Source organism: Ptychodera flava, chromosome 13, assembly GCF_041260155.1.
Source record: "Ptychodera flava strain L36383 chromosome 13, AS_Pfla_20210202, whole genome shotgun sequence".
Classification (NCBI taxonomy): domain Eukaryota; kingdom Metazoa; phylum Hemichordata; class Enteropneusta; family Ptychoderidae; genus Ptychodera; species Ptychodera flava.
In genome coordinates this window covers 14,352,786-14,380,245 of record NC_091940.1, presented here as the reverse complement: position 1 = coordinate 14,380,245, position 27,460 = coordinate 14,352,786, and the positions used below count along the sequence as shown (strand labels likewise).

The 27,460-nt window shown below is 38.9% G+C and overlaps 2 protein-coding genes and 3 long non-coding RNA genes across 6 annotated transcripts; 4 read left to right on the top strand and 1 right to left on the bottom strand.

Moving 5' to 3' along the window:
• The first annotated feature begins 1,516 nt into the window (after nucleotides 1–1,516).
• LOC139147017 (uncharacterized) lies at nucleotides 1,517–12,760 on the top strand. The gene is made up of 8 exons (XM_070717867.1): nucleotides 1,517–1,708; nucleotides 2,434–2,599; nucleotides 3,452–3,607; nucleotides 10,159–10,294; nucleotides 10,935–11,125; nucleotides 11,419–11,616; nucleotides 11,988–12,103; nucleotides 12,524–12,760. The coding sequence occupies exons 1-8, from the start codon at nucleotides 1,646–1,648 to the stop codon at nucleotides 12,758–12,760; spliced, it is 1,263 nt and encodes a 420-aa protein (XP_070573968.1). The 5' UTR covers nucleotides 1,517–1,645.
• LOC139147527 (uncharacterized) lies at nucleotides 4,039–8,059 on the bottom strand. Of its 2 annotated transcripts, XR_011555748.1 has the most exons (4): nucleotides 7,974–8,059; nucleotides 6,563–6,705; nucleotides 6,001–6,083; nucleotides 4,039–4,345 (listed from the first exon to the last, which is right to left on the bottom strand). It is a non-coding gene; the product is annotated as an uncharacterized lncRNA (long non-coding RNA). The 2 variants fall into 2 exon arrangements; XR_011555747.1 differs by lacking the exon at nucleotides 7,974–8,059 and having other exon boundaries at nucleotides 6,563–6,825.
• A 1,220-nt stretch (nucleotides 12,761–13,980) lies between the features above and the next one.
• Nucleotides 13,981–16,932, top strand: LOC139147016 (adhesion G protein-coupled receptor L4-like). The gene is made up of 7 exons (XM_070717866.1): nucleotides 13,981–14,173; nucleotides 14,305–14,380; nucleotides 14,771–14,891; nucleotides 15,257–15,309; nucleotides 15,541–15,667; nucleotides 15,885–15,988; nucleotides 16,659–16,932. The coding sequence occupies exons 1-7, from the start codon at nucleotides 13,981–13,983 to the stop codon at nucleotides 16,930–16,932; spliced, it is 948 nt and encodes a 315-aa protein (XP_070573967.1).
• A 2,993-nt stretch (nucleotides 16,933–19,925) lies between these two features.
• Nucleotides 19,926–21,870, top strand: LOC139148681 (uncharacterized). The gene is made up of 4 exons (XR_011555966.1): nucleotides 19,926–19,970; nucleotides 20,596–20,661; nucleotides 21,240–21,273; nucleotides 21,780–21,870. It is a non-coding gene; the product is annotated as an uncharacterized lncRNA (long non-coding RNA).
• A 3,191-nt stretch (nucleotides 21,871–25,061) lies between these two features.
• LOC139147525 (uncharacterized) lies at nucleotides 25,062–26,987 on the top strand. Its single transcript, XR_011555746.1, has 3 exons — nucleotides 25,062–25,173; nucleotides 25,271–25,346; nucleotides 26,680–26,987. It is a non-coding gene; the product is annotated as an uncharacterized lncRNA (long non-coding RNA).
• Nucleotides 26,988–27,460: the final 473 nt, after the last annotated feature.

Here is a 27,460-nt window from a genome sequence, read left to right as displayed (position 1 = left end):
TAACAAAGACCATAGAGATAACAAAGACCATATGAAGGAGTAGCGAGTGAAAATTAATTCTGGTCGTTATGTTGTAGGACGCAATTCTTACTGGATAATCTCGTATTTACCCACAGACCGTAACGTGCATTTACAGAAATTTCATTTTAATGCACTGAATGTTGACAATAGTAAACCGAACGAACTTATTGAAGAGGTGCAGTTCATTTCTTTTATGTATAGCTTTTTCTGATATTTGCAGGTTGTTCCCGAAGGCAGATGGCTTAACTTGGCGTTCACGTGGAGCGCAAATGAAAACATCACTGCATATGTAGACGGCGTGTCTGTCAGTAGTACATGTCGACTAACCACTGACATGACGACGGACACTTACAACGCCCTCACCGTCGGTTGCAGACTGACAACTGCTGGTACCTACGAGGATTTCGCAGATTTCTACATCGACAGCTTGGTCATATGGCAAGAATACACGTATAGTGCACAAGTGCATAGGCTTCTCGGAATGACAGGTGAAAAGACCAAATCTAAATGATTTCTTTTCGTGCTTTATGCAAAACGTCTTTATATAGTTTTACCAACACAGTGTGTACATCGTCTATCTCAGAAAACTAGACAATCCTTTTCAAGAGTTAACTTAGATCTCCTTCATACTTAAAAGTTTTAATTTTTTATATTATATTTTCCCTTTAATGTTAGCATTATGCAATACATGTACAATTCACTAGTTGGAAATATTACGAAACAATTTTTGTCTTATCAACAGCGTTGAGAATAACATGAGATTAATCTTACCTATCGCGAGAAAGCGTAACTTGCTCGCTTTCATCTCGCAAAATGTCCCCATTGTACATTTTTCAACCACCATTTTATTCACTCTACCTTTGTTTTCCCTATACCCTTACAGGTTCAGAACGCAGTCTTTATGTCCAGGCTGACATGTACTGGCCGTTTGAATCAGCTGTCCCGCTGCAGTTTGATCATCCGTTCAGTCTCCACGGTTCCGCCGCCTTCGTGAATGATCGGCGTTACTCGGGCAGGTCCGTCTACACTGACGGTGAGACAGGATACGTCACGCTCGGCGACTTCGATGGACACTGCTTGAGTGATCCAAGTTTGTGCGATAACGGACTGGCAGTTGCATTCTGGGTCAAAATCTACGACAGGTCGATAGGAAGCGGAGTTTTGATCAGTTCAGGTGCACAAAAGAATGGTAGGTAATCGATAATCATATTCCAGGTATGATACTTTTCACACATGGTAATAATATTGCCATGTACAATCAGTCTGCTCGTCGTCAAAATAGTGTGAGATTAATATATTTAGCATTGTAAAATGACGTCACTCTCCAAATTCTCAACCATTGTAGTATTTATCAAGTACGTACACGCCAAATTCAATTGAAGAATGGAATAAAAAGGCAGAATTTAATGCTCAGATTGATCAGTGTAACTTGCAAGATTTTAAGTGGTTCTAAAATACATTCTACCTCCATGGCGTTCATAAATTTCTAGGTGAGAGGGGCTTCTCGATCGTGCAGACGTCAAGTTCACTGATATTCACCGTTGCCGACGGGACCAGACTGTGGAACGTTGAACTTGTAGAACAGGATGGCCTGTACAGTTACGATAAGTGGATACACGTGGCTATGGTGTGGTCTCTGGACGCCGGACTGAGCTCATGCATAGATGGACAGCGCGCTGTCTCGCTGGTAAGGTGAAACACACACACAGCGCTGAGCGTTCTTGGTCTTCCGTGAACTTTATCTGTGGGGAAACGGGTCTGCTTTAAAGTTTTGAAGTTGAAAGTATCTATTTATAAATTTGTATATACAGTAGATTTTTTTAACCGTTTTTGTTTTCAATGTCAACAAGAGTTTCTTGTTCTACAATCAAAAGCACGTTGAGATACACAATATTGAGTTTCTTAACTCAGCCTACACATGTGTAAACTGCATGATCGTCATTGTTGACTAATGAAATGTGACCAGGACTAGAATGCACGTGTAATTTAAACAATAACAGCGCATTTTACATGCATGGACGCTGTGTTGACAAGCTACATGTGAGTAGATTTTTAACATGCTTTCGGGAGTAGAACTTGTAATTGACATACAAAATAAGAGCAGTGAAAAAACTCACTAAAGTTGTAGATAATTTCCCTTTAATAATCATCGCACAGGCAAATACAAAAATGTTCACACCAGAAATGCTTAACATGATTATTCCAAGCCCCTTAACATGTGCATTGCACTTAATTACATGACTTTGTATGGGCAGATTCCACCCCTCCCCAATTTCTTTTCTTTCTAAACGTACACATATTGATCTACACGGAAGGGTTGTAACTTCTCAACGTGTCGAACAATCGGACAACAGTGTAATATTTGGAAACAAGAATTTCTACATCCTCAGTTGGCCTTTTTACGTTTCCTAGGCAACCGGAATAACCCACTTTCGATCAGCCAATGACCACAGCGAGCTGACACTTGGACGGGCCAATCACGGAGCATCGGCGCATTTGGAGGCTCATTTCGATGACGTCATGATCATCATACCGGACACAGGAGGAGTAAATTGCGAAGACCTTTCCAAGAGTGACGGTAAGGATTATTTGTGTGATAAATAGCCAACGTCACTACCTCTCGACAACAGAACAGCATCGAACGACACATGGTAGTGTTGTAGTGATGGACAACACTTTTTTTTAAATAATGAAGGTCAGAAAAAAGCTAGAAAGAGTTCTTCAGGCAAATGTGCACATCACCCTAGACATCTGAATATATCGTTCAACCCCAACCCTACCCCTTCACCCCAACCATTGAAAAGAAAGACCGGGGATTAAATTTGTGGCTAAAACCTTTAACTTTTTTTTTCTTTCGTCTTAATTGAAGGTTTTATCGGTTACTGTAATGAAAGATTATCATAAAGGTGTGATAGTCCAGTCCTTGGAATCAGTCTCACCAGTGGCTTTGTTAGAAAAGGGATAAAACTGCACTCCCTATAGCTTGGCTTTTTCATATATGACGAACTCTGTGCTTCTTAACCAGCAATCTGCATGCATCGGTATATGTGTACATATACTGGAATATTGTTGAAATTCGCCATGTTTTCAGTCACGACTACTGTCAGTATACAGGGCGTAATTATTAATATATGATGGATAATCTCTCACATGAATGCGTTAGTTGTCTGCGACAAGAATCATAACATACGTCAAGACTAATAAAACAAGTTACGCTGAAACTTTGAACACTAACCTCATCAGTTAACCTGGAAAATTCTAGGCGGAAAAAAACCTTGGGCATTTGTATGTGGTTTGAAGAATGCCTTCTCTACCTGTCAGTATCACAGGCAAATACCAGATTGAATGCGTGAGAAGTGAAGCTGTAGGCTATATATCATTGTGAAGTACAACTGTTCTGTTATTATAGATGTGGTTTTCCACATTACAGTCTATGGTTACGAAACAGCTGACGAGTACTTCGACATCACAGACCCAGACAGTGGCGTGAACACCATGGACTCTGCACTGGCTGCTGACCGTCATGGACACGTTGGGGGCGCTGTGAACACCAGAAATGGCAACTCGCTCGGGTACATAGATGTAGGTAGGTAAATGGGTGGTATAATGTCCAATAGGAAGATCACAACTATTTTAGGGACTGGTCAGTTTCTTCAGCCTGGGGGATGCCGGTGGATTATTTTTGCCGACGTCAAAAAGTGGCTGACCCCCCCCCCCCCTATTCCAAATTTTGAAAACAGGGTGACCCCCCTATTCCAAATTTCGAAAACAGGGTGACCCCCCCGCGCGACAACGGTAAAAAAAGGTGTACATAAATTAAATATATATATATATATATATATATATATATATATATATATATATATATATATATATATATATATATATATATATATATATATATATATATGTCGCTTGAGGGCGCTTGTAGAGTATTCCTCGTGGTGCCGATGGACGGAATTCTCTCTCAAAATTTCTCAACGTTATGGGAGAAATTTTGTTAAATTTGTTTGCTAGACTATCTTGAAGTGTGTTGGCCGGCAACTGGTGGTTTCTTTTGCCGAAATACGATAACATGCTCGTTAAAATGGCATGTAAAGATCACGATGCTCGTTCGTCTCAGTCCTCTGCTCAAGATGGCTTCCTCACGTGTGCGTATACGTGTACAGTGATGACTCTGGTGGTACGTGTTGAGCGCGAGCTTCGAAGTTGGAAAGTTGTGGGTATACTACTCCTCCTTTTGTTGTTATCCGGTGACGTTGAGTTAAACCCCGGTCCAAGGAAGTCGACGAGAGGGGCCCAACAGAGAAGCATCACCGAAGCCCTGAAAAATAAATCAAGTGACGTTACTAGTACACCAGTCTCCGGTGAGTTGAGCGATGATAGTGACGGCAGCCATGTTGCGTCCGACAACACTGCAAACGGTAGTACCGCCTGTACACTGAGCGATGTAATGGCTGAAATAAGAGGTTTGAGGAAAGAAATATCTACTGAAATAAAGACAGTAGATGACAGAGTACGAAAGTTAACAGGTGAAGTTATAGAATTGCGTGGTGGAGTGCGAGAAAATAGCGAAGCCATGGCTAAATTGTCAGAAGAAAACGAAGGGTTACGTAACAGGCTTGGTAAAATGGAATATGAATTGGATAAAACTCAGGCACAAATGAAACGAAACAATTTGATTATTTACGGAGTTGAGCAAGCTGGGGAAGAACCTTGGTCGCTTACTGAGCAGATTTTGACAGACTTTATTAAAGAAAAGCTGCAAATCGAAGAGGCTCCGGACTTTGAACGTGTACATCGCCTCATATACGCCCGCAGCCACCCGCAACCAATTATAGCGAAGTTTTCCAGCTTCAAGCAGCGAGAGAAATTCTACGAGCGGCATACAGACTTAAAGGATCTGATTATCGCATTGGAGAAGATTACACTCCACGGGTGAGGGAAATACGAAGGAAACTAAGCAAGTACGCAGAAGAAGCTCGTACAGAAGGGAAATCAGTAAAATTTGTATATGATAAACTGAAAGTAAATGGTGTAATATATGTATACGATGAGTTTACCAAAAAGGTCCGTCCTTTACACCCTGTTGACGAAACACAAAGCAGAGCCGACTAGGGTTTTGGCCACGGCCAGAGTAATGTATCCAGGGTTTTCAGTAGCACAACTTCAGAAGAAGTATTAAAGCTGACTTTGCTCATTTGAAATTTCTAGTTTGGAATGTAAATGGCTTGCTGGAAAAACTTGGTAATGCCGATTTTCGTGAATATATCCAACAATTTGATTTTATATGTCTGACAGAAACATGGCTTTCAAAGCAAGATAAGATTTCTTTCGATGGTTATAAGAATATTCAGGCTCCTGGAGTAAAGAAAAGTAATTACGGGAGAGCCTCTGGTGGTATATTAATTTTCTTTCGTGAAAATAACAGCTGTGGTTTTGAACTTAAACCTCTCTCGTGTACATCTACAAATATAGTTTGGTCTGTACTTACGAAAAACAACAACCCACGTTTATTGATTGCTGGAGTGTACCGTCCTCCAGAGGGTTCAAAATTTGCAGATAAGAGTTTCTTTGATAATTTAGAGTCTGATCTGATAAAGTATACTACTCATTACAATTGTGATGTAATTATAGCAGGAGATTTTAATGGGAGAATTGGTAATATTTCAGAAAGTATTGAGTTTGATTCAGATTATCTCCCAATTGATGATTCAGTAAATTGTAATTATCAGTTACCACCTAGAACTTCACAGGATAACGTGGTAAATAATTATGGTGCACAACTTTTGGAATTTTGCTCTAGGGTAGATATTGCTGTTGTAAATGGTAGGTTATGTCAAGACAAAGGAGTTGGTAATCTTACATATGTATCCAGTATTGGGACCTGTGTAAATGATTATGTTCTCACCACAGCAAATATGTTTTGTAATTTTTTGGAATTTAAAGTTGATGACCGTATTGAGTCAGATCACTTACCTTTATGTTTTGACCTCACTTTTCTGGTTCACACAGTCCATGTCTCTTCTGGCACAAATACTCATAACAGTAATTTCTCGAGACTGAAATGGGTTCCAGAGAAAAAAGACCAATATTATGATAATTTCAATACAGATAATGTGGAGCACATGTGTCAAACTTTCTATGAGTGTATTGCATGTGAAAATTTTGAAAGTGCAGCTGATTGTCTCTGTAAAATTATATATTCTTGCAGCAAGGAAATGAAATTTAAGCATACACAATATACAGGTAATAGACAGAATCCTTGGTTTGACAAGGAGTGTTTGAATACAAAGAGGGAAGTCTATAGTTCTTTGAATAATTTCAGAAAATTTCGTTGCCAGGATAGTTTGAATCGTTATATTCAGATGAAAGCTGACTATAGACGCTTGTTACGCAGTAAAAAGTCCTCGTATCAAAAACAGAAACGTGAAGAATTAGAATTTTTAGCTATGCAGCCAAACTCAAAATTGTTTTGGCAGAAATTGAGTCAAAGTTCAACTGGTATCTCAAGTAATATTACAAGGGAAGAGTGGCATACTTATTTCAGTGCCTTGTTCAATCCAGAACAAATGGAAGTAGAGGGTGTGGAAGAGTTCTATACTTCTGTCCAGGACTTTGTAGAGCAGCTTAATTTTGATGATTTCAGTGATGTAGATATTGACTGCTCTGAATTAAACTGTCCTATAGATATGAATGAAATCAAAAATAGTGTAAATAAGTTGAAAAATAACAAAGCTCCTGGAACAGATGGTATTCCTTTGGAATTTTGGAAATATGCACCCCAGGAAATGTATGATATGCTCTGTGCTCTTTTCAATGGAATTTTGGACAAAGGTGTTTTCCCAAACAATGGGCAGTAGGCCTAATTAGTCCGATTCATAAAAAGGTTGTAAAGATATTCCAGGTAATTATCGTGGTATAATGCTCTTAAATGCAATCAGCAAAATCTATACATATATTATGACAGAAAGGCTCCAAAGTTGGTTTGACAAATACAGTAAGTTGGTGGAAGCGCAAAGTGGTTTTCGAAAACAGAGAAGTACCATTGATAATGTTTTTTACGTACTCTTATTGAAAAATATGTATTTCATTTAAATAGTCGTTTCTACTGTGCTTTCATAGACTTTGAAAAGGCTTTTGATAGGATTCACCATTATTCATTATTTTATAAACTGGCCAAGAAAGGGATAAGGGGCAAATTTTTTTCATCTCTTTACTCTATGTATATACATGTGAAAGCTGCTGTAAAATCTCCCCAAGGTATAAGTGATTTCTTTGAAATCAGTACTGGTGTACAACAGGGATCTGTCATCTCTCCACTTTTGTTTTGTTTCTATATTAATGACTTAGAAGAAGCATTGAAATATGGTACAGAAACTGTTGTGTACTCTTATACGTTAAAGCTTCTGTATTTGTTGTATGCTGATGATCTGTCTCTTTTTAGTAGCACCCCTAATGGTTTGCAGCGACTCCTTAACCGTCTTTATGATTATTGTAAACGTTGGAGATTGACAGTAAACCTTGGTAAAAGCAAAATAATTGTGTTTCGAAAAGGAGGTCGCCTAAAAAAGACCGAGAAATGGTACTGGGGATGTAAAGAAATTGAAGTAGTTTCAAAGTATAACTATTTAGGGGTCATTCTTTCAAGTTCAGGTGTCTGGTATCAGGCACAAAAATACATTGCAGATCAAGCCAGGAAGGCTTTGTACAATCTTGAGAGCACTTTATACAGATTTGATGGGCTTCATCCCAACATTGCATTTCACATATTTGATTGTAAGATACTTCCTATCCTTCTTTATGGTGGTGCTATTTGGGGGACACGAGATTGTGTCGATGTTGAAAAAATCCAGCATAAATTCTGCAAATTTCTGTTAGGTGTAAATGTGAACACAACAAACTCTGCTGTAAGAGGAGAATTGGAAGATATCCCATTAAAATAAACTTACCTTGATATGGAAATTTTACGTTATTGGATAAGATGTCTTCACCCTGAATGCCCTGAAATTGTCTATGATTGTTACAAGTACCAGTATGATCGAGTAGAAAAAAGTGTAAACTGTTGGGCTTTATATGTAAACATTTGTTGTATAAATATGGTTTTGGTGACTTCTGGATAAATCAGCAAACAATCGATTGTACTTATTTACTTCAACAGTTTAAAGAAAGGTGTTGTGATATCGCAATGCAAGAATGGCAATCAGAGATAGAGAGTAGCTGTAGTCTCCGTACATATGTAAATTTTAAAAATGCTTTTAAATGTGAGAAATATCTTAAATGTATTCAGACTACTGTATATCGCAAGGCTTTAGCCCGTCTTCGGGTATCATCCATAATCTTCTAGTTCAAAAAGGAAGAGAACTTGGAATTCCACTTCATGATAGATTGTGTCCATTTAATTGTAATTGTATAGAAGACGAATTTCACTTTGTCCTGGTCTGTACTCAATATGAAATCTCAGAGCCCGTTTCATTCCTCAATTTTACTACACACCTGCTATAAAATGGAAATTTAGTCGATTATTACAATCAGAAAATGAGAGCATCTTGGAAAATCTAGCAAAATATGTATTCCATGCTTCTAAACAACGTCAGCGTCTGCTTGGCAATGGAAACTAGAAATGTAACTTTGTCTGAAACCTCAAGTGACTGTAACTTTTCAATATGAAAATTGTACATTAAGGCCGGTGGCCTATAGTACTGAATAAATATGATGATATATATATATATATATATATATATATATATATATATATATATATATATATATATATATATATATATATATAAATTAAATTATATATATATATGTGTATATATATATATATATATATATATATATATATATATATATATATATATATATATATACATATATTTTAAACAGTCATTCTGTGTTTTAATGAAATTGTTGACATGTCAGTTGTAAGATAGGAATTTCAAAATGTCAATCTTAAAGTTTGAATACAGTACATTTTGAATGAGCTGTGAATGTGTTTCACACTTTCTATGCTTAACCAGATGTCCTGAACTGTTGTACAGAAATGGATGTCAATCATTAATATCAAAGAGGAAAAAGCAGTAAATCAAAAACTTTGATGGGTGTTAAGACTTGCCAGCCGTCCGATTGAATCTCCTGAGGAGCCATAGAGAGGTATTTTAGCCAAATCTGATGTGTGCAGTGTCTGAGAGGACCTTTTCTTTTAACATTGAAACTATAAAAGCACAGCTAATAATGAGAAAACTGCCTTTTTTAACTGTTATTTTAGTCATAAAAAAGCATCTTTCTACAGAAAACCAGAGACACAAAAGAAAATAGTTGCATGAATGAGAACGAAAGATATCTTGTCATTTTTCTATCTCTAAAATAAGTCACTGTATCAATCGTGAAATATTTGTGCATGTTGCTTTCTCATTCTATAATCTCATAGGTAAACACAAATATATAAGGAATTTGTCATGCTTTACATGTATGCTGCTGATTTTATAGTTGTAAACTTTCACTTAGTAAACATCAAGATATCTCCGGGATATATCTCTGATTTATTAAAGTATGGCGCCCGAAGGGCGCGCCGTAAAATATGAAACATCCTGATATCTCTGATACATATGTCTGTATATTAAAGTCATGCACCGGAAGGGCGTGCTGAAAATGTCTGATATATTAAAGTAATGTGCTCAAAGAGCACGCTTAAAAAAAATTAAACATACAGATATCTCTGATATATGTATGCCTGATATGTTAAAGTCGGGTGTGCTGAAAAATATCATGTCTGATTATTAAACTTACGCGCCTAAAGGGCGCGCCGAAAAATGCAACTGAATGATGAAATTTGTGGCTGACACAATGCATTTAGGCAATGATGAGCCTGTTTCAAAATTCAAAAAACACAATGACCCCCTATTGGGCATTTCAAAAACATGGTGACCCCCCTATCACCAAAGTCAAAACAGGGTGACCCCTCCCCCATGAATCCAGCGCCCCCCCCCCCCCAGGCCGAAGAAACTGACCAGTCTCTTATGGGAAAATTGAAATATCAAGTTCTTTTTTAAAACAATAGTTCTTCTCGTCAGTAACACTCCTGACTACTGTGTACTTCATCAACATGGCTGAACCTAAACTTGTTTCTCATAGGTTCCTATGGTGGGCGCTGCATAAGTGACCCTGAAAAGTGCACTGACAGAGGCGTGACTATTTCACTGTGGGTCCAGCTCGTGAACGCTAGCCACACCAAAGAAGATTCAACGAATCCCTTTGGCTTCATATTGAGGTAAGAGAAGCGATAAAAATGATGCAACAGTCGGTGAGTTGCACCGCAGGCGACTCCAACGAAATATTATTGCATACTACAACTCCGTTATTACGCTGGTTGCTGGTGTTGAAGTTATCTGGATATCGACATATGATAATAGTATTCACTAAATATTTTGATGCTTCAACATGAACGGTGCTAAGTCCGTACATGACTGATAACAACAGCTAGACATGGCTGCTTTTTACGGGTGACTTCGGAGTTAAATGTACCATTTACGCCTGGAGAGCATTGGCTTCACGTGAAAGGTGGAGTGCTGGCGCTCTTGCGAGAGAATCATCATCTTTCACCCAAAGTTTCAGGACGGACCATTCTAGTTAATGCAAGAACTAGAGAAGAACAACGTTTGTTAGACAGATGGTTAGTTGTTATAGTGAGATGAACTCAAATTACACTTTCTGTCCAACAAAAGATACAATCGAAGACAACCTCCTGCCCAATTGACCTATACGTATACCTATAAGCAGATAGGTGATGCTAAGTGCGTTTACACAAACTTTTACAAAACTTTTCTTCGAAGATATGCTCCTACAATAAATTTAGTTGTGTTTCTAACATTAATTTGTTGAAATGAATTTCTAAATTTCCAAACTGCCAGCTCCGGAGCTCATTACGGCAGAGGTTTCTCTGTGGTTGCAAACGAAAATTCTACCTTCTTCGTGGCACACAACGGTCAAAGGATCTGGCAGATCGAGACAGAGTTCTTGTTCGACGGTGATTGGGTGAACATCGCCATGTCCTGGAGCGAACATAGTGGGTTGAAGGCTTACGTCAATGGTACCATCGTAGGTGAGGCGCCGTCTATCTCTCGTGAACTAGTCTAGTGGAAGCAAAAGTCAGTACTAAGATGAGGAGGCTTTGACCACTGACAAAAGAAATATGCCACCGGATACATCATCACTGTTATTGTAAGGATGGTCACACAGATCGGCAAAAATTAAAAACTTAGCCAACGTTGACTTCGACTTGCCTAAAAATATTACAGCCAGAAAAAGAAAAGAGTAGAGTTTAATTGGATACAGTGTCGGTTGCCTTTATATATGTGCACTTTCCACGTTTTGTCTTCTTCTTTGACTTGCCAGCTTCAGATATATCGGGAACAAATGACACATCTCGACAAGAACTCGGTCAAAATCTGCATATCGGCAAGATGAACGACGCCGATCTGTGCTACTTCGGAGGAGTGTTTGACGATCTCGCGATATGGTACGAGACTTTCGATGACATTAGTCCCACAGAGTTTAAAGATATGATAACAGGCGAAGATATTGGTGCTGTCAGTAAGTTGCTGAAGTTCTTCTGTAGATCGTCAATTGTAATATGTGTAGTGCTCTACGGCTCTCACTTGTTTCGAATCAAGTTCAATTTTAATGGAAACCGCTGACTTTTCGAAATGTGAAAGAAGAGATATTGGACATATCAGTAGACAACAAAAATTATCTGGAAGACAATGTTATAATTATCTATCATATTGACTCAACTTAAAATAATATTGAAGCACTACACGCCAAAATCCTCGATCTTTCGCGATTTAGACGGTGCAAACACTGATAAAAGTAGGTCTGCTTTTGATTGTACTGTCAATGCATCAGCTCACAAAGTCTTTGCGTTTGAAAGTAGCTCACAACACGGGCTTCTTCTCTTACTGCAGAAATTACCGACAATCACAATGAACTAGACGCTCTATCAGCATTCACTGGTTACCCGGACTGTGCTGAGCGTCACGAGGCCGACTGCTCGAGGACCATCGACGAACTCTATCAAATAGTAAGTCCTCATGTGCACTTAAAGTAGTAACTCAGAACTAACTTCGTTCGTATTTCATCATATCAAAGGTTCATTTGATATTTTGTCTCATTTACATATTATGATATTGAATGTGATACTTTTTGCGGGTAATCCATAATATCTTAGATCGTCAAGCTTCTAGTTTCAGAGTTCTCTCAGTGCTTGTGCCCAAGTTTTTATAAGATTGGTCGGGGAAATTAGAGGGGTTGATGACTGTTCACACTGGAACTTGTATTTTCCAGACCCGGCCTCACATTGTATCGATCACCTCCTCATTCACGTGCCGTGAGTCATAGTTTTGTAAAGACGATTACTCTCGCATTAGTGCACACCAAGTATACCAGTATTACGAGTACATGTATTGCAAGGCAGTCAAATTTTTATTTCGCCCTCTTTTAGGTCATGGAAGGCACACTGGATGACGTTGGCTTCGCCAGTGTATTAGAATCCTTGGACGAATTCCTTGCATCTGACATGTACGTCTCCTCCAGTGACCTGCAGACGGCCGTACATGTCTTTGAAAAGCTAGTGACCAAAGAACGCCCTCAACGGATGAACCTGACCGATATTGAAGACGAGCTTACTGTGAGTACTTTGTGGCAACTTCAACTTCCCACCCTTCGCTATATGTCTTGACAAATCTGAGCCGAGCGAAACGGGCACAGTAAGCAGTGACGTCACTTTCTCTTTACCAAAGATGTCCATGGCACGCAAACCTTAATTTTGATATCTGAATCTACGATAAATGACTACGGCACAGGTGTTACTCTTATGGTCTTCCTCTCCTCTCCCCACCCTTTTCGCCCTCATCATAATTTTATAGCAAACATATAACAGCAACAAGAAGGCTCATACTTTATAGTGAATAATAACATTGTCGTTCAATTTGTTTCTAGGGTTTAGTTGACTTGGCGAGCAAGCTCATCGCTCCATCATGGAAGACAAGATGGGATGAAGTACATCAGGTGTGACAGGCAATATAACTTCTCTCTTCCATGAAATGTGATCTGTTTTTCTTCGCACCTCAAATACTTTCAAAGAAAAAGCACTGCAGATTCTTTGAAAAATTAGGTCTTTGAAAATATAGACAAAATTACCTGATTAAAGAGAAAAAGGAAAGTTTGAACAGATTCCACATGAAAGGCGGGAGCATCAACAGTACTAGTTATGTACAATGTTCTTAGAAAATCTGGCCTTTTTGAATTTTTAATTTGAATGTTGAGGGTTTATCCAAAACAGTTTTACGAATACCATTCTGTACTTGGCTGACCTTTTAGCACAGTGTCGTATACATATGAAAACACGATGTAAGTTCTCTTTTTTTGAGAGTTGTACTGAAATTTAAATTGATCATCTGACACCACAGACCCAGTCAGGAATTTCTCGATTGGTGAAAATACTGGATGAGTGGAGCTTGGGACTGATGTCGCTCTACGAAGGAGATGCGGACATACTCATTACGCAGGACAACATAGGTAGGACTATGAAACCTGGACAGTCTAGGGTTAGTTCGTTTCTGAATAACTTGCAAATCTCTAAATTTTTTCGAATAGGATACAGCTGATGGAGCTGTGGTATGTAAAATGGCTGACAACAATCGGAAGACTGTGGTGGCGCTACTAAGTTATCGGATGTTTTAAGGCGCATCTGTTTCTGCCTGCCGATTTTTTCTGTTAGTCTTACCATCTTTATCTAGATCTGCAGTGTGGTGTATAATATTTGAGGAACAGACTAAAATTACCGATCTCATACAACATGCTTACGTGTAAAGTGTGATACGTAATTTTTGCTATCATGAGTGTGCTACAGGAGTTCATTGCCACTATACCGTCTTTTACGTTGTTTTCTTTCACCTCATGTCCTTTCTCACCTGGTATCACTTGCCAGCCGTAGGAATTAAGAAGTTTGCTATCGCCAATTCGTCTGTTGATCACCCACTGGTCTTTCCCGATTACGAGGATTCAAGATGGAACGTTACAGGAAGCCAGTTGCGGGAGGGAACAGACAACATCCGGGTACCACATAATATATTTGAGCACAGTGAAAACGGTAAGATTCCTTATGACCTCCTCAAAATATGACGATATGGATCTTCATGATGTTCCTAACTATCACAGACAACGTGTTATTACGTCCTTTAGAGTCTTAGCGTTTTTTGTCTGTCTCTCCTCTGCTTGCAGGTTTTGTGTTTGCATCTTTTGTGACCACGATTTACAATTCCCTGCACGACATGTATGCCATGTCCATCGATGAAAGGTAAGTCCTGGTACTCATCTCAGCATGATGACCTTTAACCTCAACATATTAACCACGTGAGCACTTGATGGGCGAGAAGGAGAATATACAAACCAGTACAGAGTATTGTCATTGATCGGACATCAATGTTCAATTCGATTGTTACCCAGTGATTTCTGTTCAGTTGCTCATCACTTGTCGATGTCATGTACTATATATATATACCATAATGTGATAAAATTTGGAAATTTGCCTATTCATCACCTCGTGCCTTCGACATTATTTTCTGTTTAACCGTGAAATCGGGTTCAAGCATCAATAAAGTCATGTTGGTAAAATTAGAATAACATACCCACATACGTTGTATCTTCTAATTCATGCAAGTTTACTCATAACGTGTCATTCTTTCAGTTTTGAGCTCGCGGAAGGTCAAGAGGTCACACTTGGAAGTAGGATTTTCTCTCTGCAGATGTCACCATCGTTGACAGCAAATCTTGACAGTCCTGTTGAAATCACTCTTCAGCACACAAGGGTAGGTCACGTGGTCATCGATACCATGGGAAGACAGAAATAGTTCACCTTTGCCTGTTGATGTTAGAAGCATCACTTACTGTGGATAACACCGAGCAAATGCAGTGTGGGACAGAATAGGCCTTCTGAAATTATTTCTGCCATGTAGTAACTGGAGATGACGGCAACATCCGTCGCTAAAACAGTATACTCTGAGGCGATATCGAAGACTTTACCATTGTCAGTTCTTTTGCTCCTGAATTTTACTTCACCTCAGACTAGACCGCGATTTAGAAAATTTCGCGACAACCGACGTCTGAACCTATTGCCTAGCTCATCTGTAACTGTGTTTTCTTACAATTAATTTTAATGTGGTGTGTTCTCCAGGACTTTACCCCTGGCGAGGAACCCGCTTGCGCCCACTGGAATTTCAGCGAACCGTAAGTTAATCTTGCATTGGAACCGTAGAGCAAGCTCTACCTGAAGACGTACTTCACTTAAACTTGCTGCGCTACAACTCACGCAGTTCACGCAATATAGCGGAACATTTACAATACAATTAGACTCGTAGATAACGTATGATAGGGTGTGATGTGTACACAACATGTAAGAATTTTAGGCTTCAGCAACCGACCTACAGAGTTTTTGTTTGGCGTTTATATCCTCGACAGGAATACAATCTTCGGTGCATGGAGCACGTCAGGGTGTTCACTGGAGAAGAGTAACGCCACACACACAACCTGCCACTGCTCACACCTTACAAACTTCGTGATTGCTGTAAAGTCACCAGAAGAAACCGTAAGTGCCATATACAGTTCGTTAAATTCATATTATATTTTCACCCAGTGAGTACTTTACCACACGTGTCCCCACTTACAAATATGGGGACGCTACAAAATGAAACCAGGAACAATATGACGATCTTGATTGATATAGTGCAACATTTCAAGTTTATCTTCATCGCATGCATTTCTGTTGGTATACAGTAATTTTCTTAAAATATGTCGTGTTACAGATCGAATCGAAAGATGACGTCATCATAGAGTACATAACACTCATTGGAGGAGGGGTTTCCATTGGATTATTGACGCTTCTCATCATCGTTTACCTCTGCGTGGAGTAAGTGTCCGATGCGGTATAGACAAATGTTTTCTTGTGGTGCTTTGAATGCCAAGGGCGAGTACGACAGAGCAAGTTTATGGCAATACGCTCCTTTTGGCCAGACATTCAGAGTATTAATTTTTTACAATACATTTGTGATCTACCGCTTGTGGAGGATAATTTTGAAGCTCTTAGAATGGACAAAAGTTTTAACCGTCTTACGTTTTTGAAAATCGAAAATAATTTTAACCATAGAGTTTGCACACAATAGGGATGCCAGAAATTTTGAATTTCTTTTATCAGTTATTTGTTCTCTAGTACCAAACTTCGCACTGTGGCCGCCGATTTCTCTTTTTAATTTTGGAAGGGAATGGTTTCAAATTTCCTTAAGAAAAGTTTGAGTACAAGTTTAGTTCTTTCAATGTCGAGGCGCATACATTGTTTAATTGCATGGTTTTCAAGAGGGAACAAGATAGGAGAGAGGGCGATAGAGTAAAAGAACGGGGACCAGGCGTTAATCAGAGCACGACCGCAACGTATGTTGGGACATCTGCAGTCAGGATTGTCCTTTGTGTGACTTGAAACATGATGAAGGGTGTCGGCATTCCAGATAAAGTCTTCTCTCCTCGTCTTCAAGTGTACACCCGTGTTGAGCAATTTACCCATTCGATTTTTCATCATGTTTCAGCTACCTCCGTACTATTCGATACGCCGTCCACATCAACGCTTACGTCGCCGTGATTGGCTCTACCGTTGTCTTCATCCTGAATAACTATCTCCATGACGACGAGGTCAGTGTGATGGTTTTGACTGTGATGTCTTCGTTAGTTGACTGGTTGCTGTACGTTGTGAGTTCGAATCCGATAGAGAATTTACTGAATCATGGCTCTGAATTTAAACTTGAACACTGTAATGTATTGCCGTTTTTGTCAGAAACAGCCATTTTCACTGCACCACTCTGAAAACGAACTTTTGCTTATCAGCTAAAGGACGCCTTCAACGATAACAATTCTAACACATGATTGAGGTTTTAAAGTGGCTAGCCTAGAAAGTATTAACATATAGAAATTTTGTCCACGGAAGTGATTTTCACTCTTCATCGTTGAGCGTATCCGTCATGATGCGGTACGGGGAAATTTAAGTTTTTCTTTTGCACATGTTTTTTTATGAAAGTAAGTAAGGAGCATTTTGTAAACCAAATAAAAATGATTATCTCGAGAGCACATGATACTTTCTCGTGAGCAAGAAACTCTTTCGGTTTGACCAAAGCAGCACAGATTTGACCTCTGCTATCGCATCGTAGGTTTTATTCTACACCATACAGCGCTTAGTCCAATTCGTATGCACTGTCTTTGATACGAAAGATAAAGTCACTTGCTGCACAGGAAGGCGCCTTCCAGAATCGGGGTGCCACGTCTAGGGGATAGAAATGCCATTCACAAGGTTGTATTCATTCCACGCTACCTTTTTGATATTTAAAGAGCCAGGTGAAACTTGAAAGTCCACATCTTGTCAAAATTTGTTATGTCAATTTTTGCTTTCAGAGCCTTTGCAAGGTACTTGGTGCCAGTCTTCACTTTCTATCGTTGGCCTCGTTTTCGTGGATGACTATGGAAGCCGTCGATATCCTGGTAGAAATCAGGAAGGCTGTCCGGGAAAAGAAGGATGAGAAAAAGAGTGACCGAAAATGCGCATGTCCAGGAAGGATTCTATACTATTGCATTTTAGGATGGGGTAAGTGTTTACTAAGTTTTTTTGACATCAATGTGGACAGATGGCGCCAATAATGTTAGTGGTCAAGACAAATTTCCACAATGTTCACTATCAAACGGAAGGTAGTTTTTTAGTGTGTAAAACATGTATCAATATCTGAAAATGATTTTTTGTCATGTTTTCGTGAAATATATTGTCGTAGGGGTATGAAAGATTGCAGCGCTGAACATTACTACACCGTGAGGATTGCAATGTGCAAGATAGATATTCCATTCCACTCGCTCAGATGTATATCAAATGATAATTCAATACGAGTCTGAACCAAGTATGTTCCTATTTTTTTCAGCTTTACCAATTCTTGTGGTTGGCATAACTTTGGCTTTGTCTCTGGATGGCTACGAATACAACATATGTAAGCAATTAGAAGATGTTTTCATCACCCAGAAAGCACAAAACGCAATTTAAATTAAATAAATCAAATTTAATTTCACATATCTGTTGGAAAAGATCAATATCCATTCTTCTGTTAACATGTTCATTACGTAATGGATTAAGCTAAAGTTGAATCGATGTTTTTGTAATGATGATGATGATGATGATGATGATGATGATGATGATTTAGTTTATGTAACATGCTGTGATTCTGAACCGTGTAAAGCATTACACATACTTTCTTAATTCTTTGCTCTCCTGTGCAGTTGCTGGCTTTCTACAGACAGTTTCGTCTATATGGCGTTTGTCGCTCCAGCTGCAATCACATTGCTTGTAAGTATTACCAGCGAACATAGCCTATTGATTTATCCTAAATAAAAAGCAACGACATTTGGTTTACCTTAAACATTTTCAACATGTATAGACAGAGAACAATTTTACAAATCAACATAATCCGAGTGTTGCCAGTTGTTTCAAAAGATGGAGCACGGCTTCCTGAGGAAACTCAGTTTATTTCCATTATGATAATGGACGTTGGGTCCAGTATCCTCCAGATATGCCGTATGAAATCCTTTAATTTCCCTGCAACATCATATAGATTACATTGACTTTCCCCTTGGATGAGGTCTAGATGAGTCTACTCTATTGCGTATGCTAGGGTTATATGATAAGTGTATCTTCCCTACATATATTGTCTTTACATTTCATTTAACCCAAAACAACAAAAAGACTGAAAATTGTATCTATGGTCACTGGTTTACTGAAATTGGTTTATTGGTTTTGAAACAGTTGTATAAGTTGAAGTATGGCAAGGTCTTGTTTGGCCTTCAAAGGGTTAAAATCAAATTTCTCACGAAACGACTGTCTTTTGCAGGTCAACTACATTACTCTGTTGGAAGTAAAAAGAAATAGACATGTCCACAAGAACGTAGTCAATTTCAATGCTGGGTTCAAGTGAGTCATCGAAACATCCCCACACATATATGAGAAACACAGTTAACCCTTAAGGCTACTGTATCTTACCGACATCAACTCATGAAATCCACGGGCTCTTTGTTGCTTTGCAGCCATTTTTGCAACCATAGAGAAAGCGGATACGTGGCTCGGCATTTGACTCAATGAATATGAGTTTTGGTATCCGTGAGAGCACAATTCAGTTCCTTGTAAACATTACTCTTCATACCTGTACAAACTTAGCGATATTTTTGTCTTCTCGACTCACTGTAGATCCGACTGTCGTGCAGCTTTCATTTTACCCTCGTTGCTAGGTGCAGGATGGGCCTTTGGTGTTGTGTTCTTCCAAGGTGATTACATCGTGTATCGCTACGTCTTCGTCACACTGGTGTCTTGTCACGTGAGTATTCCTTGGCCACGTCGTGTCAATAGGACAGCACAAAATCTGGCATAATACCAAATTAGTTACATATTTCACCCTCACTCCAAGTTTCCGTACCATAATCAGAGTACATCAATCGAATATGATTCCCGAGACCACTTTACGACATTAAGCATTTCAAGTCTACGGAGGGAATGTCTGTCATGTGACAAGTTTATCGCGGCACTGGTAACAGAGCAATAAAACAGAACAGGCGTATATACATTGTTCAATATTTCATGACAGACAAAGTTCGCGGGAGGAGCAAATTGACGGAGTAACTTGAACTTCTCTTTCGTCATCGGACGGTGTTTAATTTCATCATTTCTTGGATTTACGTGTAAATGAATATAAAGCATCGATTCACTGATTTTGGAGGAAAGTGCGATCATGCTTACCCATACAACAATGTACATGTCATGTTATTTCTTCCAACAGGGCCTGTTCATATTCATCCTCCACGGCATCTGCTCCAGAGAGGTAAATTGTGTCTTTTTCTGAACTTGATGACGTGTAATTTGAGACTGTTAGTGATCAATCACAATCCGTTTCCATATTGTCATTTAAACTTCGCTAAAATGTTTTCTTTTTCAGTAGCATTTACTATTCTGTGGCAAAAGTCCGAGACCATCGAATAAAGTCACCCAATCGACGCAAAAAGATATAAAACTGATATTAGTTAATCTGCAGTACATAAGGCTCAGTACTGCGCGACCCTTTAAGTCTTGAGACGAAAGCTGAACCAAGACTCCGAAGGTCAATATATAGAAATATGTATTTCCCATGAAACTTCTTTAAAATAGTGTTTACATTGACTAGCATGTATATATACTTATCAAAATGTGCACCATGTCGGTTGTTATTACAGCACAGATTTAGAGAAAAAAAACAAACTCAAGCAAAACAAACATTAATATATATTAGGAAGAGACATCGACCCCAATGGACGAGTCAATATCCTTATTTAGATGATTAAGTATGCTTCACTACCAATGGCACTCGATTAATTTTGACTTGTTCTTTGAACGATTACGCCAATCAGGGCATAACGTTGCTGATACATTTCCCGACATAATTGACACGGATCTTTGCAAAATCTCACCAGGTTAGAGTCGCATGCCTGCAAAAAGACCCGGATGTCGAGCTGACGGCCGTAAAACGGATCTCACTGGTAAGTGAGATGCATTCACATGAGTAATAAAGCAGCTAGATTAGAGTTGTAAATACAAGTAACCACTTTCTGCCATACGAGTAACACGTCCACCACCGTTCAGTTTGCAACAACCAGCCGCCACTACCATCCTGACAGAAACTGCTACCAACACAGGCAGTGCAATGAAAATTAAATTTATCAAAACATTTGGGCTAATGTACAGCATCTCTGAAGCCGATTGGTTGGCTGAATCTCACCGTTATCATTGAATTATACACAATAGACTCCCTAGGTTGCTGTGAAGAATGATAATCGACCAATCAGATTTAAGCTTCGGAGGCAGCTGCACATCAGCTGCAGGAGCAGAAACATTTATTTTTCAATGAGTGATTTGACCATTGTTTTTGTGTAAAATTCAGATCTTGTTTGACCCCGTTCGTTATTATTGGTAGCTGGAGTTTGTCAGTGTGGCTTAAACCATGACAGAGTTCATATGATGAATCCTGTCAGAAAAAATTGTCTCTTCGGAATCTCGGGCTGGAAATGACGGTGACTCTTTTTACTAATCGTAATACCGCATTTCTTCTCACTTCCAGTCCCAGACCAAATTATTACCAGAAAAGATCGAGTGTGAGTACCAAACTTTATATATAGCTTCCTTACCCTCGTGTCGTTAAACCAAAAAATAGTTTAGACGAGATAAAACATCAGTAGAAATCCTACCGAACTTGAATGTAGAATCAACGTGTACATTATCAATTATCATACTAATTGTGTTCAATCTTTCAGCAACAATGCGCATAGTGCATAGCTCAGTATCTTCATGTATGTTGGTAATCATAATTGCAAAATCACGCAAATCAACAAAACACGGTCAATTCTCATCCAGAACTACTTGCTGATAGGACATATCAAGGATTTAAACAAAGATGTAATCTTTGCTTTAACAGAGCGTTTAGCTTATGTTCACAAATCAATTACTTTCCAATGATCGACATAAGACTTCCGACCAACCCGCTGCCGAAAAAGAAGTACGTCCCGGTATTAAGTTGTATTCACCGATTTTAGGCGATTACTAAAGATCGATAGCCATCGAAAGATCACGGGTGCATGACTATGCAACATTTGTTTTGCAGACCGTGGTTGAAGACAGACAAGGAACCAAAAATATCGTATTGGAGTTTAATGACCCCTCTCTTGAGTTTGAAGATGGCGAGAGGAATAAATCGTTTCGCGATTCCAACAGTCGTATTTTGATATGGAACTAGGGTTCACTTGATACCATATTTATTCACGATATAATCTTATTCCATGATTAAAGCACATGTTCGTAACATTTCATTGAAAAAAGTTGAACGTTTTTGATGCACTTTTTTAGGCGGAAAATCGATAATTCAAACTTAAGGTTTTAAAAACAGAATATCAAGAAACGTAGCACTGATTATAAGTTTGTCATGATTATTTGCGTTTCTGCAAAGGTAACAACCTAATGTTCCAATGTTTGCCATTCTGAATGAATTTTGTCAGAATTATCTAGTATACGTATGATTTTATGTCACTCATACTGTACTTTATCATACTTTTTAAAGTTATAAGTTCGGCATGATTTGCAAAGACCTTTTTAACATCAAGTACACGTCCATAGTCTACACGTCACTCTGTTTTTCTTTGAAGTGAATAATGTCAAGGCTTTATTCGTTTTCTTTTTTTAAAATAAAACGGTTGGTAGGATAAACGTGATTTGAAGGAAGATAATGACGAGAATGTTAGAGTGATTTTCCAAAAGATTTCATTTTCATTTTACTCTTCAGTATTTTGGCAGGAATTTCATGACGAATATTAAAGTTTCTTAAAATTAAAGTATTGCTATCATCTGTGGTCTATTATCGGTCTGTCTGCATGACTTGGCCGGGCTAGGTCGGCGGGGCATAGTTTCAAGGAGGGTCTCTACCTGAAGAAACACCCTTGGCATGCGAATTTGGTTGTCTGCTAGTCATGCTTTATGTTTTTGTTTGTCAAAGAGGAACTGATCGAAACGTAATTAATAATAGAATCTATTGTATAGATACATTTAAAATCTAATGAGGATGGTTGCAACTAGTATGCAAAATCAACAGTACTCATAGCTGGGGTCGATCGATTCTTCCATAGAAAAGGGTGATACTATCTTCTACGAGTGCAAATAGTTGTGAATTTACGATTGACTGAAAAAACATGTAATTGGCAAGACTTATGGCCTGAAATAAACCGTAACTCAGTAAACTTACCGCTGAGTGATCATCTGACGATACCTCATTTTGTTGATGTCGAAATAATATACTTGCAATGGAATGTCCACTGCTGTAACTTTTTATACTTCTCATTTTATTGTTCTGTTTGTAAACTATAGTTTCTTGCTCTGATCAGAAATTATGTCGGCACGTCCAGTGTACACTTAGTGAAAACAGTCTCGGTGTGTGTGTCGTATCAAATGCTCTGAAGATTGTTGGCAAATCGGTCTGGATGTGTCGACAATAACGTATTTTGCATACCCTTGACCTTGTATATAACATGTTTTGCTTACAAGGCTGAATCTTTGTACTTTATCATAAATGTAACTTTAGAAGGAGAAGCACAAAATGTAGTTGTTTTGGCAGGGCAAAAGATGATTCAAAGTTACGGTTGTTCTTGTTAATCAAAGAAAAGATTATTGCCGCTTTTCGCCCACGTTTGTTGAGCTTCCCTCAGCATACGTGTTTAATCCAGGGGAGCCCTCCGTTGATCGGCCGCCACACCACAGGGGTAGGCATGAAATAGGGGTGGGAATGGAAACCACCGTGGCACGCAGTGAACCACTGAGAAAAACAGCGCTGGACGGGAAAATCCCGTAATTGACAACTGGATTCCCTTGCGAATCCTGTAAACACCCACAGTTGACAACTAAAATAGTGTCAAGTGGCCACACGAGGGCGTTTCAATGGCAACACCTGCTTTCGTCAGGAATTTCACGCTCGGTAAGTGTTTTATCACCGAAATACTAATTTTAAATTGAACTTTAATGCCATGACAAAATGTTATGAGAATACCTACGTCAAGTTCCTTCACGGCAAATCAGAATTTCACAAAGAAACTTGACATGGGTATTCTCGAATTATTCTCTCATTAGATGGAGCATATTTGAGGCGAAGAATTAAAGTTTCATGCCTACCCCTGCACCAGATTGCTACAAAAATGCGTAGCATTGATCCAATATCACAAGTGTTTCAGCTGATTCATCATCTTCGCTATAGCGAACGCTCGTCTGCAGTCCCATAAAGTGAATGTTGTGAATGATTTTTCTGTCATTTCGAAGACAATAACAATTTAAAGTTCAGCGCATGCGCAGTGTTATGACGGTGTTTATCGATTCTTCGGTTACGTATAAAACATGTAGATGGTGAACGAAACAGCAAGTTTTAGAACTTTCCAAGACGATGAGGGCAGACGACGTCCGGGGGCAAATGATTGTCTCCGTAAACGATATATTTTGCCAAAGTTTTTACGGAGGTAAGCAGGCGGTAACGACGCGACTCCAAAACTGAGATCGCCCGTGGAAACCTGAAAAAAGCTGACGTAAGTAATATAATCTTACATAGCGCCCTCGCTTTTGCTTTTCGTTCCCATCACAGATCTTCACGATAAAATGTTGTCGTTATAGAAACCCACTGTGGTAAATTCACATATCATACAGCATTATTATACGCACATCTCGTTGCTTTAAAGTCTATGACTAGTAAACGTAGGGTTTAAGAAGATCACGGCTTGAGAAATTTAATGGTGGCTTCCCTGTTGGACCTGTACCGATTGTGACAAAGAAAGTTATTCATCGACAATGGGCAGCTATAGAGGTGTTCGGGATGTATTCAGTGACAGATTTTGAATATCAGAATTTCATATATATAGTACAGAAATATTTACTTCACGTTAAAAAAAATATCAACAGTTATCGAACTAATTTGCATCAATCAATTGAAGTAACTGTCTCTTAAAAAGGCCGTATTTCTCGAAAAGAATCGAATCCGTCACGCGATCGATAATATTAGCTCACTTTGACGCAGTACACACAACACCAGTCATGAATAATTCAAAGAGGCTATTGATGTTTTGTAGCTAGAATGTCGGAACATAGTGACACGCTCTTCTTGTGGAATGATTAACATGTTATTTGTGATCAAATAAATACATACCTTGCAAACTGTAATATTACGCGAATCGCATTGAAGAAACAGCGAGCCGAAATAGCTCAGTTGGGAGAGCGTTAGACTGAAGATCTAAAGGTCCCTGGTTCAAACCGGCGAACTCGCACGAGTTCGGAGAATTATCCCGGGTTTCGGCATTCGTCCTTTTACCTGACTTTCATATAGTTCTGGCGTCACTTTAAGACATTTTCAGTCACAATTTTTTTTACCTTCATTTGTCAAGAGCTCCCACGAAGAAGTGAAGATTGAGCTCTGTGCAGTGTCTGCGATGTCTGTCGTCATCTGTTTGTAGACAGACACTCTAATATTTCGAGTACGTACGCTTCTGTTTTCATGATTTATTTTATTTCATTTGCTTTGTATCGTCGAAGGGCTTTGAAACAAATTAAATCCATTTTTTCTTCAAACAGCGTGCCTAAATCCAACTTTGTGGGTTTACTGGTCGTACAGATTAGGGCCAACACCAAGGTTTGACAGCACTGTCAGGTAAGTCGTCACACGACTTACGATAAGAACATGCAAATCAGGAACATTTTTAAGTTAAAGTAAATTTTAAAACACCTAAGTCGTCTTAAACTGCAAGCTGCAATAATTTCTGTCATCAGAGCACGAATCAAAAGAAATTGCTATTCTTTTGTTACGGCAGGAACTAGACTGCCCCCCGGTCGCTTCGGCAATAGTGACTGGCTGGCCTAACCATCGCGTTCACCCCAAGTAAAGATCCACAAAACAGCCTACCGCTTAACGCGACAGTCTGCTGAAGTTTTATTCCTTCGACTTACTTTGTTTTGATGTTAATATGCCAATAGACTAGGAGCAAGTCTTGGTAATAACAAATGGCATCGAATGTCGGAAAGAGTGAAGCATTACTGAGATCATGCCACGCCAAATCATGTGCATTTTCCATTCTTAATATTATTCTAGATTTGGTTGGATTTGATTCTACTGTGTTATAGAATTTATTCGAAGGCACATGAATTACTGCTATCAGGAGGATCAGACCTATGCGGGGTTTTTTTTCAGTTGCTCCTCCGTGGATTGACCGTGTCCTAATCTATCATTCAATGTAAACAAAAATACTTGCTCTCCATTTAAGATTCTTGCATTGCTGAGTGCCATTGGCATGGACCCTTTTGCTATAATTTGCTCCCAACGTCGAGCCGGTACTAGACACGGGTAAAGACAATGACAGTACGGCGCAAACGGTTGTCGACAGGCTTTCCGTTGGATTCCAGCGTTGACTTGGATATTTTTAAATGGTCCTTTTTTCGCTTTTTCGTTGCTACAGAATCTACAAGTCATTTTCAACGTTGTAAACCACTTTCAGTTTTAAGGCGAGAACAGTTGACGTTGTATGATCGCTCGAATCATCTTAATATGTGAAATAGTATCTTGAGCTCAAAGTTAAAGGTATGGTTCTTTGAAACCAGCTAGAGTCATTGTTTCTTTGCTGTCGTCGAGCTAGATACGTGAACGAAAGAAGACTAAATGAGGACCTGGGTCCGTTTATGTGATAGAAAATTAGTTGCCACTGTTCTGATTATATGTCAGTTTTCCTAATTAACACCCCAATGTCAAGATTGAGGCATGGATGATCAAGTAAACTGCCTGAGGGGAATTGATGCCGGAAAGTATGATGGAACATTCCAACTGTAGTCTTGATGTTTCTTCCAATGGACTGTACACATGCGCAAAATTATTAGATACCAGTTAACCATACATTTGTTGGCCAGCTTCATTCATTTTTGACCTAGCTGGAAGATATAAAGTATTTCATCGAGTGAATGACCTCTGTCCGGTTTTATTTTTTATTTAACAGTGTCAAAGATGGCTAGTGAGACGATGGATTCAATGAGTTGCTGGCAAATGACAGGTCGCGTTCTGACGAAGTGAAAAGGATGAACATTTGAAGAGGACATATCAGGGAAGCCCTATGATTATTTTCTTGTTGATGTGTTTAAACCTTATTGAATCGATAGGAATCATGTTCTGCTGATTATTATTATATTATGAATATTAATAGTTAATTTAAATGCTTTATTGCGCATGTGCTGCACATTTTGGCAACTTACCTTTCACCTTAAAATATGTCAAAATTATTCGAGGTTCAATGCAATTGGCTATACTCTGTTATTAGTAACTCTCTAAAATTATTGATATGTTTTGGTTAGGGTAAGTTGAACGCGCGCGAGCGAGCGCCTGGCTGTTCGAAACCCGACCAATGTGAACTGTCGTTGCAAAAATAACATAACCTCCGTAGCAGTTTCATTGGTCTGTTTTCGAAACTGTATTATGGCCGGCAAGACAAACCATCATTATATACTTCCGTGTTTTTTTAATATTCAAATTTTAAAGGGACAACGTCGCTGTCTTTAGGTTTTGTATGTGTCGATTAACAAGAGATACAAATCAGTCTGGTAAAAACCTTGATAAATGATGAAAGAGTGGCTGTTAACACTTAAAAACGTTCAACCTCGCTAACAAACAGAAAAGATAAGACAGCAATGAGACAGCTTTCGTGACTGCCAAATGTACTAACAACTGATGTAACAAAACTGTAAGGAAGCTTTATAACGGGGTTATACATAACAATATCGCCT